General features: G+C 40.2%; 1 protein-coding gene across 1 annotated transcript; it reads right to left on the bottom strand.

Moving 5' to 3' along the window:
- Positions 1-828: 828 nt before the first annotated feature.
- On the bottom strand, positions 829-5,965 carry LOC116456953 (uncharacterized). Its single transcript, XM_058430265.1, has 2 exons — positions 5,524-5,965; positions 829-3,791 (listed from the first exon to the last, which is right to left on the bottom strand). Exons 1-2 carry the CDS (start codon positions 5,892-5,894, stop codon positions 3,779-3,781), a joined length of 384 nt encoding a protein of 127 aa, XP_058286248.1. The 5' UTR covers positions 5,895-5,965; the 3' UTR covers positions 829-3,778.
- Between the last annotated feature and the right edge of the window lie 11,894 nt (positions 5,966-17,859).

Here is a 17,859-nt window from a genome sequence, read left to right as displayed (position 1 = left end):
GCATCCTTGCTCGACCTCTTGGACTCAAACAATCCTCCCACCTCAGCCTCCCAAGTAGCTGGGACTATATTACACGCCTGGCTAATTTTTGTACTTTCTGTAGAGACCATATTTCGCCACGTTGCTTAGGTTAGACTCAACTCCTGGGCTCGAGTGATCTGCCCTCCTTGGCCTCCCAAAATGCTGGGATTACAGGTGAGAGCCACCATGCCCAGCCTCAATATATCTTGAACTCAAACACCCCTAATAATCATGGATTCTCATTCTCCTTGATTCCTCTTACAACCACCATGTCAGGTTTTTGTGACTACCACTCCACAAAAAATAGCTCCTCATTCCCCATGACCTGAATGCTGTCAAATCCTATGGACACTTCTCAGTTCTCCTCCTACTTGACCTTTCAACTGTAATAGACTCAGTTGCCCCGTAAGTTCTTCTTGAAACACTTTATTGTTCTCTAGTGTTTCATATTCTTGAGTTTCCTAACTGGCCATTCGTCTCAGTCTTAGTTGCTACTTTTCCTCTTTCCAATTTCTCAACCAAAATTCTCCTCCAGCATTCATTTTACCACTCCCTTCAGTATACAACAGAAATATAAACATGCAATGATTGGTGATAATCATGTTCTTGATTCATTTGTGTTTAAAACAACTGAAAAGGAAGAATAAGTTTTAAAGTTTTTATTCAAATTCAGAATATTTTATATTTGAACTAAATTTTAAACTTTCTAAATGAAAGTTAACAACTTGCAGTTCACACTGCTGTATTGCTTTAAAACTTAAAAGCAAATAAACTTTGTCAACTAAAATCAAAGTAACCAATATCTGGTCTGCCTGTCTCTGAAATAGCCATGCTGTCACCGCATCCATTATTCACAGTCAGCTGACCCTTAGACCAATGCTTACACAAGATTTCTTTCAAATACGACACTGTGGAGATGGCCACAGGAGGTTCTACAAAAACCAAGTCCTCGATCACCACTTAACACGTTTAGCTTGAAATGACTGCTACCTTTGCCTTCAATTCCTTCCCACACACCCAGGTATACAAATATCTTTTATACCAAGAGTCTTTGTGAAAGTAAATAGAGGGAACTCCCAGGGATAAGGGAGGGCAAAAAACAGGAGGCACCTGAAGCCAAAACCTGGAGCAACTTTTAAGAAGGAAGAGACGTCCCATTTTCATATCTCTGCATGGATCTCCCATGGAGAACTTGAGTTAAATGTAATGATTACACGTGGCAGAAGGACGACTCTCTAGCATAGTGTTTCTTTCACATAGGCTGCCAGATTCATTCCACAAGCTCAAACATTTTAATAAAAAATATTTCTGCTAAATACTTTATATTCATCACCATAAAAAATGCACAGCCATTTTAAAAAAGAGCAATTACCCTAAATGACAATTGCCAAAGTACAGATCAACTTTATATAGGATTTCTTTCCTTGTTTCTGATAAATCGCAAACAGAACTGGCAGACTTTATTTAACATTGATTTTGGCCAGGCATGGAGTTTAAATTTTAGTGTATGTGCTGGAGGCAGGGAGAAGTGATGCGAGAAAGTAAAACAAGGACAGGTCATGCGGGGACCAGTGCTACAAAGAAACTAAAGCAGGGGGAAGGCTTGGGGAGGCATGGAGTGGGGTAGTACTGCTAAATTTAGACTGAATGGGGTGCTAGAAAAGGTTGACTATGCTGTGGTAACGAATCAGCCCCTGAACCCCAGTGGTGCAGCATAAGTTTATCTCTTACCCACAGTCTACGTCCACCACAGGTCACCAGTGGCTGTGCTCTAGTAATTCAGGGACACCGGTGGATGGAGGCTGCACCATCTGAGACATGGGGCACCTCCGTAGTCCCGCCAGAGCTGCAGTAGCAGTGGACCAGAGCTGGAAAGTCACATATGGAGGCTTAAAGTCTTTAAGCAATCAGCCATAACTGGTATCATGGCCCCACCTACTTCAAGAGGGCTGAGAAATGGGAGAAGCTCATGGCATGAGCAATCAATAACTGTCACTGATGTCCAAGGAAGTCTTCTCTGACACAGGGAAATCTAAGCAAAGACCAACTGAAGAAAGAGGCTACACAGAAAGTTGGAGACAGGATGACGTCATTTATGACTCCAAGAAATATTCTATTTGTCTGCCATCTGTTTCCAGTGAACAGCCACACCAAATCTTTAATTTAGATATTTTGATAATTAAATGCATTAAAAATCTGTCTCTATTTCTATGCTTAGTTCAAGTATCTTACCTCAATGATTTTAACAGTCTTACATACCATATAGTATCACTGCCCTTACATTACATCCTTCAACAATTATCCCCTCCCGAGTAAAATCATAATACAAAAGGGCTGACAAACTCATTCTTGATTGACACACATCTCGACTCCTCACTCATTTCTTTTCCAAATATTATTATTATTTTCTCATTACTTACCTAAAACTTAGCCTTATAGATAATGAAAAGGGTTCTGAACATTAAGAAATAATAGAATAGTCATAAATGGAGAAAAAAAGTGAATAAAAAATTTCTTAAAAGGTTAGTGTCACTTGCAAAAATAGCTCTTTGAAGTACAGGTTCCTATAAACATTTAACACACATTGTTATCTTACACATACTGGTAAGATAGACACTATATATATTTGTCTCCATTTTAGGAAGAAATGAAGCAAGGCTATTTTTAATAATAGACTTAGAAACAATTCATAACCCCTAGTATTTGCAGGTTAATGCAAATACTAGGCAGCACACCACAGCAGAGTGTAACTAAAACCTAAAAGAGTGTTTCACTTTCTTCCACACCTACCTCTGTGCGCTCATACAAGTAATTTTATTTTGCTTTGCATTAAATGCTTCTGTAATACAGGCATCTGTATCAATGTGAGAAAGTCTACTTATTGTTAAGCATATTTGTATATTTTTTTACTAGTTATTTCATACTTGCCCTGAAGGAATACACATTCAAAAAGCTTGAAATTAGGCAATGTCAGTCTCATCAACCAAAACCAGCACTGGAAGTAAATATTAACAAATATCAGAATGAAATTACAAAATATACATCTCCAGCCTCATAAAACATGAATTTTATAAGCACTTTCATAAACATAAGAAAAATAGCTTTGACAATAACTATTTGAAAACATTAATATATAATCTTGTATACTGTACATGTGCACTTAAATGCAGTAACCCCAACATTCATTATATTATGATGGGGATACTTTATAAGAATTATAAATTATTTTTACATGATTAAATAATTTTGGCAGAGTAAGCCCGCAGGACTTAAATATCCAGTCAGCCGTAGTATCTACATCTGGACCAGGAAGCCTTTGTGTTATAGATACAGATTCCCTGTGAAGTTCTCCAGGATGTAAAGAAGGCCCCATGGAGGTGCCAATGGGGAGTGAGGGCTGCCTCTCAGCTCAGGTGAGCCTGCAAGCAACAGGGCAGTTTGGAGAGGGTCACAGGCACAGGAAGGGAGCATAGGGCAACTGGTGATTACGTAACATCAAACCAGGATGGTTTCTTCTTTTTAAAGAAACTTTTGTTGAGTGTTTACCCACCCCCATCCATACAAATATGCTCTCTAGGAAATGTGAAAGTATAAGCTTCAGAAAAATGTTTTTCTCATCCTTTAATTTCTGGTTTTATGATCAAATGTTCCGAAGACACTGCTTCTTTTTGCTCAAAATAGTTGACATTTTCATTGCTTCTAGTTTTTCGGCTCCTACTGTGCTTACTGTGTCGATGAGTACCATTGACGTCTTTGGCTATTTATCATCTCTAGAAAAGAAAAAAAATAATAAAATTTTAGGATATAGGATTCACAATGAATCTCTTACCAAATCCTCCTTAAATCCCTAAACTCTCTACCTGGCTCTGACTCCAAGATCACCCTTTCAGTTCTTTCCATGTTTTTCTTTGGAAAACGTAGTTTCCTAACCTTTCTACCCACTCTTCTCGTCTACTCTTAGGTCTGCAGCCACAGTAATAGTTCTAAGTTGCAAACCTGATCATGTCCTTCCAGTATGTAGTCTTTCAAAAATCTTCCTATTTTTCCCCCAGGGTGAAGCCTGAACTCTTTAATAGGCATCTAAAGACGTGGACCTGGATCCTGTTAACCTGTTAATTTATCTTTGCCTCTAACTCCCTCCCTTCATCTTTCAAGGCACAGTGCAGGACTTAACTCATCCTGAAAGTACTAAGCCTCGATACATCTTTAGGAAAAATACATGTATACACACACACGGATGCAAAGAGGGGAAGCATAGCTTAGTGGTTAACCTACATTGACTGTAACTTGCCTAAATAATCCAGTATTTATCTATGTTTCAATAACATTAATTGCTTTAATATAAATATACGAAATTCATCTATCTTTTCTCTGGAATGCCTTTGCCTGTTCAAAGATTATACAATGCTCCCATATATTACAGAGGAAGATGTCCCTTCATTTATAAAAGACAGTTAAGGCATAGCACAAAAACTCTAGAGTAGGATAAATCCGCAACTATTCTACTGGAAATATGCTAAATTAGGGTTCTGATTAGAGTTAATGGAATTAACTTGGGTGAGAGAGAAAATACTCACGATTAATCTAGGGGTAAGAGAGGAGTTAAACTCCAATTCGGAAAGAGAGCAGTTCAAAATCAGAATCTAGAGTCAGCCTACATGGGCTTGACCTGGGAATGTGCCCTTTATTAGACGTGTAACCTTGGGCAGCTGCTTGACTGAATTGGTCTTCGATTCCTCATGGAATGAATATAATAAGATCTGATAAATGCAATTAGACAGTGCCTGAAACAGTAGTCTTAAGTAGGTATTTTTGTTGTCCCACTTTTTGAGAAACAAAACCAAAGGCAATTCAATTAAAACTGCAGGTTTCTTGATTTCATCCTAATACTTTGCAAATTCATCATAGAACCCAAGTGAAATTGCCTAGACTCTCAAAGAGTTCGAAAAACATTTCTAATACATTCAAAATTTTCCTAGTTGACGTTCACAGATTATCAAGAGTAAAGCACCTTCATACATTTTTGATCCTCACACTGTCTAAATCTGAGGAACTGTCAGGAAAGATCTAAGCTGAAACTCAAACCACACATGAGGCTTTGGAACTGTGACCAACTAGTAGTTAAAATTAAGTTTATGCTTCTGTGTCCACCTAAGAGCAAATTCAACCTTTAAGAAGGCAAAGGATAAAATCATTATTAGCTCACGCATTAAAAAAGAAAATAACTGAATGTATCTTCTTCAACTGTCCACCCCTAGGGATGAGAACTGCACCTGGCAAACAGGAGGACATTCAACACGTAGTATCTGTTAAAATGAGTAACTCCCCAAAAGCACTATGTAGAAGGCGATATAGTTATTATGATCAAGTCTGCGAAAATGTGGTGTTGAAAACCTTACTGAAGCTAACAATGTGTGTCACCTTCCAGGAGCCACACACCCATCCTGAGGGCTTCCCAGATCAACCCCTCATCCCCGCAACAGAGCCACAACCCAGCACCACCTTCCCACGACTTTCAGCAGCTGCCCCAGCCCCCGCAGGCCCAGGGACGACGCGGCGGCGGGCAGGGCACATGCCTGCGTCCGGCCAAGTGGACGCTCGGAACGTCCCCGGGTCCCCGGGGCGCGCCCCTCCCCGTCACGCCCTCCGTTCCCCGAGTCCACGCGTGCTGTTCCCAGGGCCTGGAAAGCGTCTAGAGCCAAAGCGCCCAGGGGCTTCCCCGCGCAGAGGCCAACGCGGGGCCCAGAGACGCGCTCCTGGTGTCCCCCCGGCCGAGCCCGCAGCCAGCACCCACAGCGACCCCCCGAGCCCGAGGGGCGTGGGAACCACGCGCGCAAGCCGGCTGCTCTTCCAGCCCCGGGACGCTTGCTCATCAGGCCAGTGCTAGGCGGGCGGGCGGGACCCGGGGATCGCAGCCTCCGGAGCGCTCATCTGGGCGGCGCAGGTCAGGGATGCCCATGGACAGCGCCACCTCCTCCCATTCCACACACGCGCCCACGCCCAAAGTGCGCATGCTCGGCACCTGGGACCAATAGGAATCTCGGTCCGAGGGTAGCTGGGGCCAATCACAGCGCGTCTGGCGTGGGGGCGGTGTCTCCTCGTGTTACGCGTGCGCGGAGCTGCTGCGCTGCGCCGTCCTGGGTTTTTCAGCGGGGACCCGGGGTGAACTGAAGGCTTGGCCGCTTCGCCTCACTGAGCCGGCTCAGCCAGCGCAGGTGTTCCTGGAACGCCAGTCCCTTAGGATGGGAGGTTCTTTCATCTCGAAGAGGGTCGTGGCGTCTGGAGTTTCCCTCCGTTCTGTCTTGCTGAGTCATCCCCGCGTCGCCCGCGAGGGATTTAGGTCTGGGCAGGCCGCCTCTGTCCCATCACGATCCTGTTATTTTACTGTTTCATCCTTTCTCGCACTTTCCTATTTGTTAAGCCAAACTTTTTCCTTCCATAGACATGACCACTTAGAAGGCTACCCATGCCTCGACATATATGACATTTGACGTTTTACCCAAATAATTGGCCAAAGTCTATTGCCTTTTTTAACTTCTATTTTCTAAAGCTAGTTTGATCCTAACCAACACAGTTTTTTCAACAAGCATGTAAGTGTGCATATTCTAGACATGCGCGGCCTGAGTTTAACCCATCTGCTACTAACTTGTGTTGTCTCGGAGTATTATCTAACCCCGTGCTTCAGTTCTCATATATAAACTGAAACTTTATACACTCACTGGTGGCCTGTAAGCCTGGTCTGTCAGCCTTAAGTTGAAACATGGAGCATATCAGAACTGTGCCTGGCACGTGGTGAAATGTTCAAAAGTTAATATTGTTATTAGGTGCTGGGCACTTTTCTAGGCCTTGAGATATAGGGATCAATGTCCCTGATGTCCTGGTGTTTGTAATTTATTGTGGACACTTTGCTATTTTTTTGGATACAGATCTTTATTTTCATAAACATGGATCATTTTCATTGAGTGCAGTGTGATCTCAATTGATACTTTTTAAGTATTTCATCATTATGCTTATATTCTTTTTAAAATTTAGGTACTGTTGAGGGAAAGTGAGAATGACATGATTTTGATAACATGGTAGAAGAACCTTTTTTATTCATCTGATGTTGCCACACTGGGGCTCTGGGTGCTTTATGAATCATGTTCACATGTCATACTTGTGTCCATGGTTCTTTTCGCTACAGCCACCATAGTTCAGGGTGAGATTTTTCACACCGACTTTAAAGGTTTATCTGCGGAAAATGGTAATGAACTTGCCTGGTTGATGTCCTGTTGTTTTCCCAAGTACATACTTGGAAGAGAGTGAACAAAAGACTAAAACATGGGTGAATAGATGTTTTTCAGTGAGCTAAAAAAATTCCCTTTACTAGAACAATTGCTTGATATTCTACAGCAGTTTTTCAGGTTTCTGAAGTGGAAGAAACAGATAGTGATGGAATGCTGCTAAAAGAAATATAAGAGAATAACACCCTTCGTGCTTGTTAATCTCATTTTGAATTTTTTTTTTTAAAAGCTGTCAATTATATGTTTAGTGACTGCTTTGAAAGTTCTAATTCTGTTGCATGTGGATCCACAAGGTAGCTTAGGAAGCCTGATGGCAGAATACAAAATGTCTTAAAAGAGTTAATAGGTATTCACAATCTTTGTATTGAAGAAAGTATGATGAAACTCCCCAGGTCCAGTTAGGGCAGCACTGGGAATGCAAGGTGAGAAACTGGAAGAATTTACCACACAAAAAAAATGTTGTGTCTGCATTAGTCCATTCTTGTATTGCTATAAAGAAATACCTGTTTTTTATATTGCTATAAAAAAATACCTTTACAAACTACTGGGTAGTTTGTAAAGAAAAGAGGTTTAATTGGCTCACAGTTCTGCAGGCTGTACAAGCATGCTGCTGGCATCTGTTAGACTTCTGGGGTAAGCCTCAGGGAGCTTTTATTCATGGTGGAAGGCCAGCAGGAGCAAGAGAGAAAAGTGGTGGGGAGGTGCCACAATTTACGACAACCAGATCTTGCAGGAGCTCAGTATCAAGAAGTCAGCACCAAGCCTGAGGGATCTGCCTCCATGACCCAAACACCTCCCACCGGCCCCCACCTCCAACATTGGAGATTAAAATTCAGCATGAGATTTGTTGGGGACATATATTCAAAACATATCAGTGTCATTTTATGAAATATTCTGGGCTAAAAAAATAGATCTACAAGCAACTTTTTAAAAGAAGATAATTAACATCTCTCAGTTGACAGTTTCTAACTTGAATCCTAAATAGGCCAAGTGTGCAGCATACTTGTGGTTTTTGATCAGACACTACCTGTGATCTCTCTTTTTCTTAGTTCTAATAAAGAAATAGATGCTAAGTCTTAGAAAGTTTTAAATACTTTGGGCACAATAACTTTTTTTTAAACAAAGACCTAGAGCAACATGTTGCTGGACTTTCTGAGCAAAGAAAGTCAAGTGATACAGAAAACTGACTCCTGGGCCAGGGGTGGAGGCTCACACATGTAATCCTGGCACTTTGGCAGGCCGAGGTGGGCAGATCACGACATCAGGAGTTCAAGACCAGCCTGGCCAATATAGTGAAACCCATCTCTACCAAAAATATAAAAATTAGCCAGGCATGGTGGCATGTGCCTGTAGTCCCAGCTACTTGGGAGGCTGAGGCAGCAGAATTGCTTGGACCTGGAAGATGAAGGTTGCAGTGAGCAGAGATTGTGCCATTATATTCCAGCCTGAGCGATAGAGCAAGACTCCGTCTCAAAAAAAAAAAAAAAAGAAAGAAAGAAAAAAGAAAACTGACTCTTTCAAAATCCATTTTGAATGTAATAGCAGAAAGTTGTTTCCCCCTTGCAAATTACAGGCATATGTCAGAGATATTGGGGGTTCAGTTCCAGAACACCTCAATAAAGTGAGTATCACAATAAAGCATGTCAGATGAAGTCCTAGACAGCATCTCATTCCACATAAGGCTGTTTTGCCTACACTGAAAAGCTGTTGTTTAGTGTAGCCGCCTTTATCAATGATCTTAGCTAGATCTCCTGGATAACTTGTGGCAGTGTCTACATTAGCACTTGCTGCCTCAATCGCACTTTTATGTATGGAGACAGCTTCTTTCCTTAAACCTCATCAGCCAATGTCTGCCAGCTTTCAACTTTTCTGCAGCTTCCTTATGTCTCTCAGTCATCATAGAAAAGAAGAGAATTACGGCTTTGTTCTGGATTAGACATTGGCTTAAGGGAATGATATGTCTGGTTTGAATCTTCTCTCCAGACCACTAAAACTTTCCGCAGATGAGCAGAAAGACTGTTTCACTTTCTTATTATCCCTATATTCCCTGAGGTAGCACTTGTAATTTTTTTTTTTTTTTTAAGAACGTTTCCTTTGCATTCACAACTTGGCTACCCATTTGGCACAAGAGGCCTAGCTTTCAACCTATCCAGCTTTTGACATGCCTTCCTTGCGAAGCTTAATCATTTCAAGCTTTTGATTTAAAGTGAGAGACTTGCAAGTCTCCCTTTCACTTGAACACCTAGAGGCCACTGTAGGGTTATTAATTGGCCTAGTTTTAACATTGTGTCTCGGGGAACAGGGAGACTTAATGGGAGGGAGAGAGATGGGGAACAGCTGGTTGATGATGCAGTCAGAACACACATATTTACCAATTCAGTTTAAAGTCTTATATGGGTGTGGCTCTTGGCACCCCCAAAAATTATAATAGTAACATCAAAGATCACTCGCCACATATCATCATAACAGATATAATAATAAGAAAAAGTTTGAAATATTGTGAGGATTACCAAAATTTGACACGGATACACGAACTGAGCACATCTATTGGAAAAATGGCGTTGATAGACTTGATCAATGCAAGGCTGCCACAACCCTTCAAAATATGTGTGTGTGTGTGTATATATATATAAAATATAGTATTTGCGAAGCTCAATAAAGCAAAATGTACAATAAAACAAGTATGACTGAATAAACTTTTAGTCCGTCAGGTTTTCAATTAATAAAATCACTTGGGAAAGTCAATTACTTGCCATGAAAACCTGCATTTTGTTTAGAAAACTAGAAAATATGTTATTCCCTCACTTTTATCCTTTTCATGCATAATATTGTTAAACTCTTAATTCATGTTCACTGATCAAATATAATCATCTGACTTATGATAAACACAAGTCACATGTATTCAATAACGTGTGCTACCATGTTTGTGTTTTACATGTATTGAATAACTTAATTCTCACACAATTCTACTAGTATCATCTCCAAGGAAACTGTGACTTGAGAATTAACTTGTCCCAAGTCACATGGTTGGCATGTAATGAAAGTACCTGGTACGTGGCCTGACACGAATGGGCATTAAGTGACAAAATAATACCATTTCTTTCCTTCTTCCTGTTCCTTCTTGATAGAACTATCTGATGATGAAAGGACCCAGACTCAATTTTCCCAACTTCAGAGCCTTTTCTATCCATGATCCCTCATTCCTGCCTTTCTTGCCATTCCTGTCCTGTCTCTCAACCTGACAATGAGGCATTTATATCGGATCAAATGAAACTTGCATACTTTCTATGACTTAAAATCAGAAGTTTCCTTTGTCAATTTCCCTTGCCACCTCTAAGAAAAGCTTATCTACATTAAGTTCCTTTTTCCTGATTTGTATTTTTATGTTCCCCAAAAATTTCACATTGATATATAAGAATCTTCTGTTGCTAGTTTAAATAATTTTCTGCATAATTCAATGATTATAAATGTTTATCTCCAAAATAATATAATCTATTTTTCTTTATTTATCCTCACTATATATTTCCTTTAACTGAGATCCAGCCATCTGACAAATCTAGGTAGACTTGATTTGATATAAAATTATAAACTAACTGTCTTAAGAAAATGTCCAAAGTGACATTTAGACATTTGCTCTTTCATGAGAGATTCTAACGTATATTATTGTGGTTATTACTATCAATATTATCTCTAAAATTATATTGCAACTCTTCAGTTAGGTCAGTAAAGATCCTGCTTTTCTGGAAACTGCCTGCTCTTCTGGAAACACTTGGAATACAATAACTAGAGACACAGTTGTGCATGCCTTGTGCAATATCTGGCCTGCAAGTATGCTCAGTGATGATGATGAACAAGGTAGTGACTTTGAAGGATTCTGTATGTCAAGTTGAAAAAAACAAAATCTGACCTCCTGCCATATGTGAAATATATAGCTTCTGAGTCTGTCAGTAGGCTGAAATAAGTGGATATGGAAGAAGTTTTTACTATCCATGATGACACTTCAGTTGTTCATTCATTGACTGATGTGAATGGTCAAAATGGTTCTGAATCAAGGTGAGCATTGTAAGAGTGTTCCAAGTGTTGGAACAGTATATATGGCATCTTTCACGCCAAACTCTTTTTGAAAATTTTCCACACCCATACCCCTGTACACTGCTGCTAGTCTGCTGTTCAAGAAAGTGTTTTTTATTTACTCTTCTTCTGTATAAGGTGTGAAAGGAAAATAAATCTCAGGACCCCCAAATCACTAAGCCAAATGAAAGAGTCAAGGTGGGAATTGCATCAGATAATTTGCCTCACATTTTATTCCTAAAGAAGATAGCTACAAAGATGAAAGAGAGAGAGAGAGAGAGAGAAAGACAGAAAGAAAGAAAGAGAAAGAAAGAAAGAAAAAGAAAAAAGAAAGAAAGAAAAAGAAGGAAGGAAGGAAGAAAGAAAAGAAAAGAAAAGAAAGGCAGGCAAGCAAGCTACATACCTTCCTCACAATTTGTCCACTTGGAAATTCCTTGTGGGCTCAATATCTTTACCCTAAAATGGTTCTGTTGAATTTTATCCTGACAATGTAAATTGATAGCTTATCTAAACAGTTGTAGGACAAAGGACACTACCTAAGTCATCCCTCTGCTCACTTAAGACAGGTGCATATCTGATTGCTTTCTCTGATGTAAAAATGCGATTCACTGAGCTACATGAAGGCATGAGTGACTATTATTCCTCTACCCACCACCCCCCTCAACTCCACCTCCCTGCCAACATGTAAATTGTGTATTCAGTGAAAGGCTGATCAAACAAAAAAGAATGCAACAATTTGTCTCTTACCTACCCACAACTTTAAAAAATTTATTCCTTTTTCCCCAATATCCACCCTTTCCCTTTAAATATTGAAGCCCTCAAAATAATCTTTGGAGAAAGGCACAGACATGTTTGCTTGGTGCCCATATTTAACCCTGGCAAAATAAACATTCTAAATTTATTCGGTATTCATCAGATACTTTTGGTTTACAAAGGATACCCTGGTCACATGGTTGAATTAATGAAGTCACATTTGGGAGAAAGTACATGGCATAAATATTTTTCATGAGAATTTCAGCTGGAATGAGAGCAGTACAGTTGTCAAGGAATAACAAAATATTGCAATTGTCATCCAGTCCAGGTTCCCTGCAGTGAGCATGAGCCACTGGTACGAAATGTTTGTAAAACCAGTAAGAAAAGATGGCCCTGGTGATCCATGCCTTTTATTAGCATAATAATGGACTGGTAAGAAAGTCACTCCTGAAAACAGCAAGGATACAAGTTTTGCCTATCACAACAAGTTCCCATGTACGCATGCCTGCAGTGTAAGCTCATCCCAGAATAGCTGTTCTGTTCTTGGCCTAATCATTTCTGTGGGGGATCTCTCATCAGCTGTAGCCAGTGTCTTTCTGGGGCATTAAAACCAGAACAATGATGTTTCATCAGCATTATCGATTTGTTCTGGTATCAGATTTTTATCACTGATGACCTTGGCAAAGTCATCCATGAATTTCTCCACTGCTTTGTGATTAGCAGATGCTTTATCACCACAAATATTTAAAAATTTAATGCTGTATCTTTTCTTACATTTCTGTAACCAGCCTATTGAACGCTTACATTTTCTTCAATTTTTAGTTCATCATGATAAATACTCACTTGTTTTGTGACCAATATACCATTGAGTGTCATGTGTTTACTGCAATACTGATAGATCCACTCTTTCTATTCAATACACGATTAAGATCTTCATTTTTAGATTTATGCAGCATTTATCTATTTTTTTAAATTGACTTCGGTTGATTATTTTCAGCAGAGAACTTCCACGTTTATTTTTCTGTTTCTTAGGGTCGTATATAATGGTCATTCTAACACCAAAGTCTTCCATAAGATGCTTCACATTTACACTGCTGCCCAGTTTCTTCAAAGCTTAACATTCTATGCTACAGACAAATACAAATGCTTCCTCTTTTTCATGTCACTGTTATCCATAGGGGTATTGGCAGGCCGTTTTGACATTTCTAACAATACCTTTACACCACGGATCAGAAAATAAGTAAAAATACCCAGGGGGATATGTGTGTAGACCTTGGCTCTGTGTAGGATATCACGGGGAACTGCTAATGGTGCCTCTGTCCTGCACACTTGCCATTTAATTACCTTTGGTGGGCATACTTAAGTGGAGAGAGATGGGCATTTTCAGAAAATATATATTGCAGCTGAAGGGGACTGGGAGTGTCTTTTTTTCCCTTTGGGGTGCTGAATAAACTGTTTTGTGCATCTGCATTTTAACTCTTAACTCATCACATGAGGTCACACGAGGTCCCAAGTCAAAATTATACATATTTAATCCTGAAAAATTATGTCTGGCAGGGTACCACATGGCTCTTTCCTATAAAGAATACAAACTATATCTCCAGAATCATAGAAATAAAGACATTTAAAAACATAATATGTTTAAGCTTAAATGTTAATTTATCATAAATTGAAAATCTATTTTTCTTTCTATTCTTTAAATTCTGATATGGTTTTTCTCTGTGTCCCTACTCAAATCCCATCTCCAATTGTAATCCCCATGTGTCAGGGGAGAGACTTGCAATCCCCACGTGTCGAGGGAGGGAGGTGATTGGATCATGGGGGCGGTTTCTTCCATGCTGTTCTCCTGATAGTGAGTGAGTTCTCATGAGATCTGATGGTTTTATAAGGGGCTCTCCTGGCTTCACGCATCTATCTCTCTCCTGCCACCTCGTGAAGAAGGTGTCTGCTTCCCTTTTGCCATGATTGCATCCCATGGATGCAAAGTGATAGTGTAGTTTCAGGTACCACATTCATCAAATCAAGAGGGAATCTTTCTTCTGTGAATTTACTTCTAGAACTCCCCAGCAGACCATTCTTACATCTCCTTGGACATGGCATTACATACCTACCCTTACACAAGTTATTGTCAAAAGGCACAGGATCCTCGTAATTGAATTAAACCTAAATTTACCCCAGAGCTATATGAGGGAGAGTTAGATACCTGAAAAATTGAGGATTTACCTCACCCCAAGAAAAAATGGAATAATATGTTTGGTATAGACAACTAATGATTGTGGCTTCCAGGATCTACTGTGGAAGGACTTGCTACCCACATGAGAATGTGTAGGACATTGTGAGGGTAAGGGGATGGGGAAAGAAATGAAATCCTCTCCCCTCTCTAGTCCCTTTTATTATCAGCTGTCTTTTCTTGTCTTGTACTTCTTAGAGACATTTGACACCTTCCAGGTTCCCAGAAGCCAACAAAATAACCCACCATCACCTGTGGACTCGGCATGTTTTCACCTCTCAGTGCAGAGGAAGAAGCATTGTTATCAGCCCGTGGCCGATTTCTTTCTGTGTGCTCTCTTCTCAAGGAATGTGTTGCTTTGATTATCTTTTCTTGCTGCTGCAGCTACTTCTCTAATGGCTACTTCCTATTAATTAATTTAAAATCATGCTCAAATCTTTTAATTTTTAAGCAGTACAACTAACAAGTTATAAACAATTCACCTGTTTTGTTGTTGTTGCTGTTCTTGTGAAGAAAGTAAAAAAAAAAGGCATATTCTCTTTGTTAGTTTTCAACAAACTCTGAAACTAGGAAGAAGAGTCTAGCAGATGGAGATCAAGTAAATTTTGTTACTTATAGAGCTGCTTAAAGGAAAGGGGTTCAGGAAGTGCCATGAGAAGCAGTAAGAAGCTTTAAGTCTTTCTTGTTTCCTCATTTTTAGTGGAATATTGTCTCTTTTCTATAAAGTCCTCAGGACAAGAAATAAGCAATCTGTCCTATCACCTGTCTCCTTTTCACATCCAAGTTTCTTGAGAATGATGAGTAATCTTAATTACTGCCTTTAACAACTTTTGAATATCCCAGTTGCTGCCCATACCTCTGCATTTGGTTTCTGATTCCCATCACTTAACTGAAACTATCCTCCCTATATGAACAAGGTCTAACTACAAAACTCGAGGTATATTTTAAGTCATTATCTTAACTGGCTTCTTGGAAGGATTTGGCTTCGCCAACCATGCTTTTCGTCTAGAAGGATCTTCTCACTCAGAAAACGCCACTGCACCAGTCATAACTGGTTCAGGTCCTACATTTCTGCACTTGCTCAGTTTGGGGCTCATTTCTTTTGCCAGAGCTGTAAGCATGTTGGTTTCCTGAACATTCCATTCATACCTGCCTGCTCTCCTCTCCCACTCTTCTCACTTCAGAAGCTTTTGTTGTGTGTGCTTCTTATTCATGCCACAGCTTCGCCTCCACTGCCGCCTGCGTACCTCTGGACCTGCCTGTGTTATTTCCAATTATTAATAAATTCTTCCACAAGAAAAGCATTATGGAATGGGTGTCTAGACTTTAAGTTGGACTAATAGCCTCTAGGGCACTGTCACTCACCATCATCACTGATATTTGTAAATTTGTGAGGAACAGAATTTCTTGTATTGGGCATTGCCCAGTGTTATGAGCCCAACCCCAAAATTCCCAGTACCAGCAACTTGTCAGGCACTTTACCTACTCAATCCTTCAATCTTCCTTCTGCCGTTTATCTATTCATCCAACCACCCATCCATCCAGCCAGCCATTCATCAATTCATCCATCCATCCATCCATCCATCCATCCATCCATCCATCCATCTATCCATCTACCCACCCACCCATCCGTCCACCAAGTTCCATTTCAGCAACCATTCCTTTCACAATTCTTAGTGCCGTAAGTAAAAAATCTTAAACTGTGGTTGTCTTACTACTTGACTATAACCTTAATTTTTCCAGAGCTGCAGGTGCAACTTTTCAGACTTTCTTGGCCTTATCATTCTTATGTTCATCATATGACATTGTCTCCTCTTCCTAAAGGGAAATAGAGGCTCTCAAGTTGTTTTGGGATTACCATATATCCTACTTCGCCTGAAAGAGTCTTATTTATGTGTAATTATTAACACTACTACTGCTTTCATTGGCGTCCTCGTTTGAACAACAAAGCATGTTTACCCTAAGTGTAGACACATTCAAATCACTCTTCTTAACTGAAAACATCCATTTCCTAGAAGCATACAAACAACTGCATAACAAACAACCACAAGCCTCAGAGGCATTCATTAACAAAGATTTGTTTTGTTCATGGGTTTGTGGTTTTCATCTGTGGTGGGTTGGCTGATCCTGGGTAGGTTTACCCATGAATCTGTGAACACTTCCAAGTTGGCTGATCCAGGATGGTCTTGTTGGTATGACTGAGGTGACTCAACTTTCTCCCCTGCAGCTGTTTAGGGCATGTCCCCTGGTAAGAGCAGCAGCATGAGAGAGCACGTAAAAACAAGCACTTTTCCAAGACTTTTGTCAAGTCTACTGTCATCCTATTGGCCAAAGCAAATCCCACTGTCAAAGTCAGAGTAGTAGAGCTCTGCACAGTGATGTGTCAAAGGACATGAATATAGGGAGAGAGTAAGAATTGGAGCATTTGTGCAATCAATCAGCCAGACGATGCCTGGAAATGCTTACTGTGTTCACGTGCACCTCTCCTTTTGCCCCATAGCCTTAGAGAACATGGTGTCCCTCCTTCAACTTGAGGGCTGTCTTTGAATCTCTTCTTGCTCCGTAGGGTCTCTTGCTGTTTCTCAAGGAAAATGCACTTGGTTGGTGGGAATGGTATTCTGATTTAATCCCTAAAAATATGGGATTGGAAGAATTACATAAAGAGCACTCTGATGCAACAGTCTTAGAGAAGCTTTAGTGAGTAACGTAGGCACAAAGACTGTGTCTTCAGAAAATGTTTACAAGTTACTTTAGTCTATGGGACATTCACTGATCTCAGGTCCTCTAGACTCCCTTGTTCCCCATGACAAATGCACTTGGTTGGCAGCAATGGTATTCTGCCATGTCAAATTGCAGGAAGTCTTGGATAAGAGTTTACTAAGCTTCTTATAATCCACCCACATTGTCCTGAAAGTCCAGCATAAGTAATTATCTTTCCATGGGTGCAGAAACATCCCTCTTGGAAGCCAGGTTACTCAAATCTAACATTTGAGGTTCAGGTATAACGCTTTACTACACCATACGTGCCACTTTGCTACGCTGACCATAGGACATATAATAACATACTCTTCATTACACATGCATAGTTGCACCTACCTATGCACTACAGACCAGTCCACTATCCTCAAGGACTAGGAGAGCATGAGCAATGTCAGGCACATCCACTGCTCACTCTTGCTTTTTCAGTTTTGTTTTTTTCTTCCTCTTCTCGGCTCCCTTCGCTCTAAAGTCATTCTACTTTTTTATCTTTAGCTCTTGCAACTGCCTCACTTGTATACCACTCCATAAAGGAGCAATGCGTGGTCTCCTAAATGTATCATGGTCTCTCTTACCTCTATTCCTTTACAAATGGCATCAATTCTGACTTTAGTTTTTTTGTGCCTCTTGGGTAATTCCTGCTCCTCCTTTAATTCTCCATTGAATTTTCAGTTTTCCCCAGACTTCATTAGGCCTTTGTTACTCTTTTATCAGCATCCTAAATTATGGTACTTACCTCTACAG

Source organism: Hylobates moloch, unplaced genomic scaffold (assembly GCF_009828535.3).
Source record: "Hylobates moloch isolate HMO894 unplaced genomic scaffold, HMol_V3 SCAFFOLD_17, whole genome shotgun sequence".
NCBI lineage: Eukaryota > Metazoa > Chordata > Mammalia > Primates > Hylobatidae > Hylobates > Hylobates moloch.
Note: the sequence above shows the minus strand (reverse complement) of the source record. Positions and strands in the feature narration are given on the sequence as shown.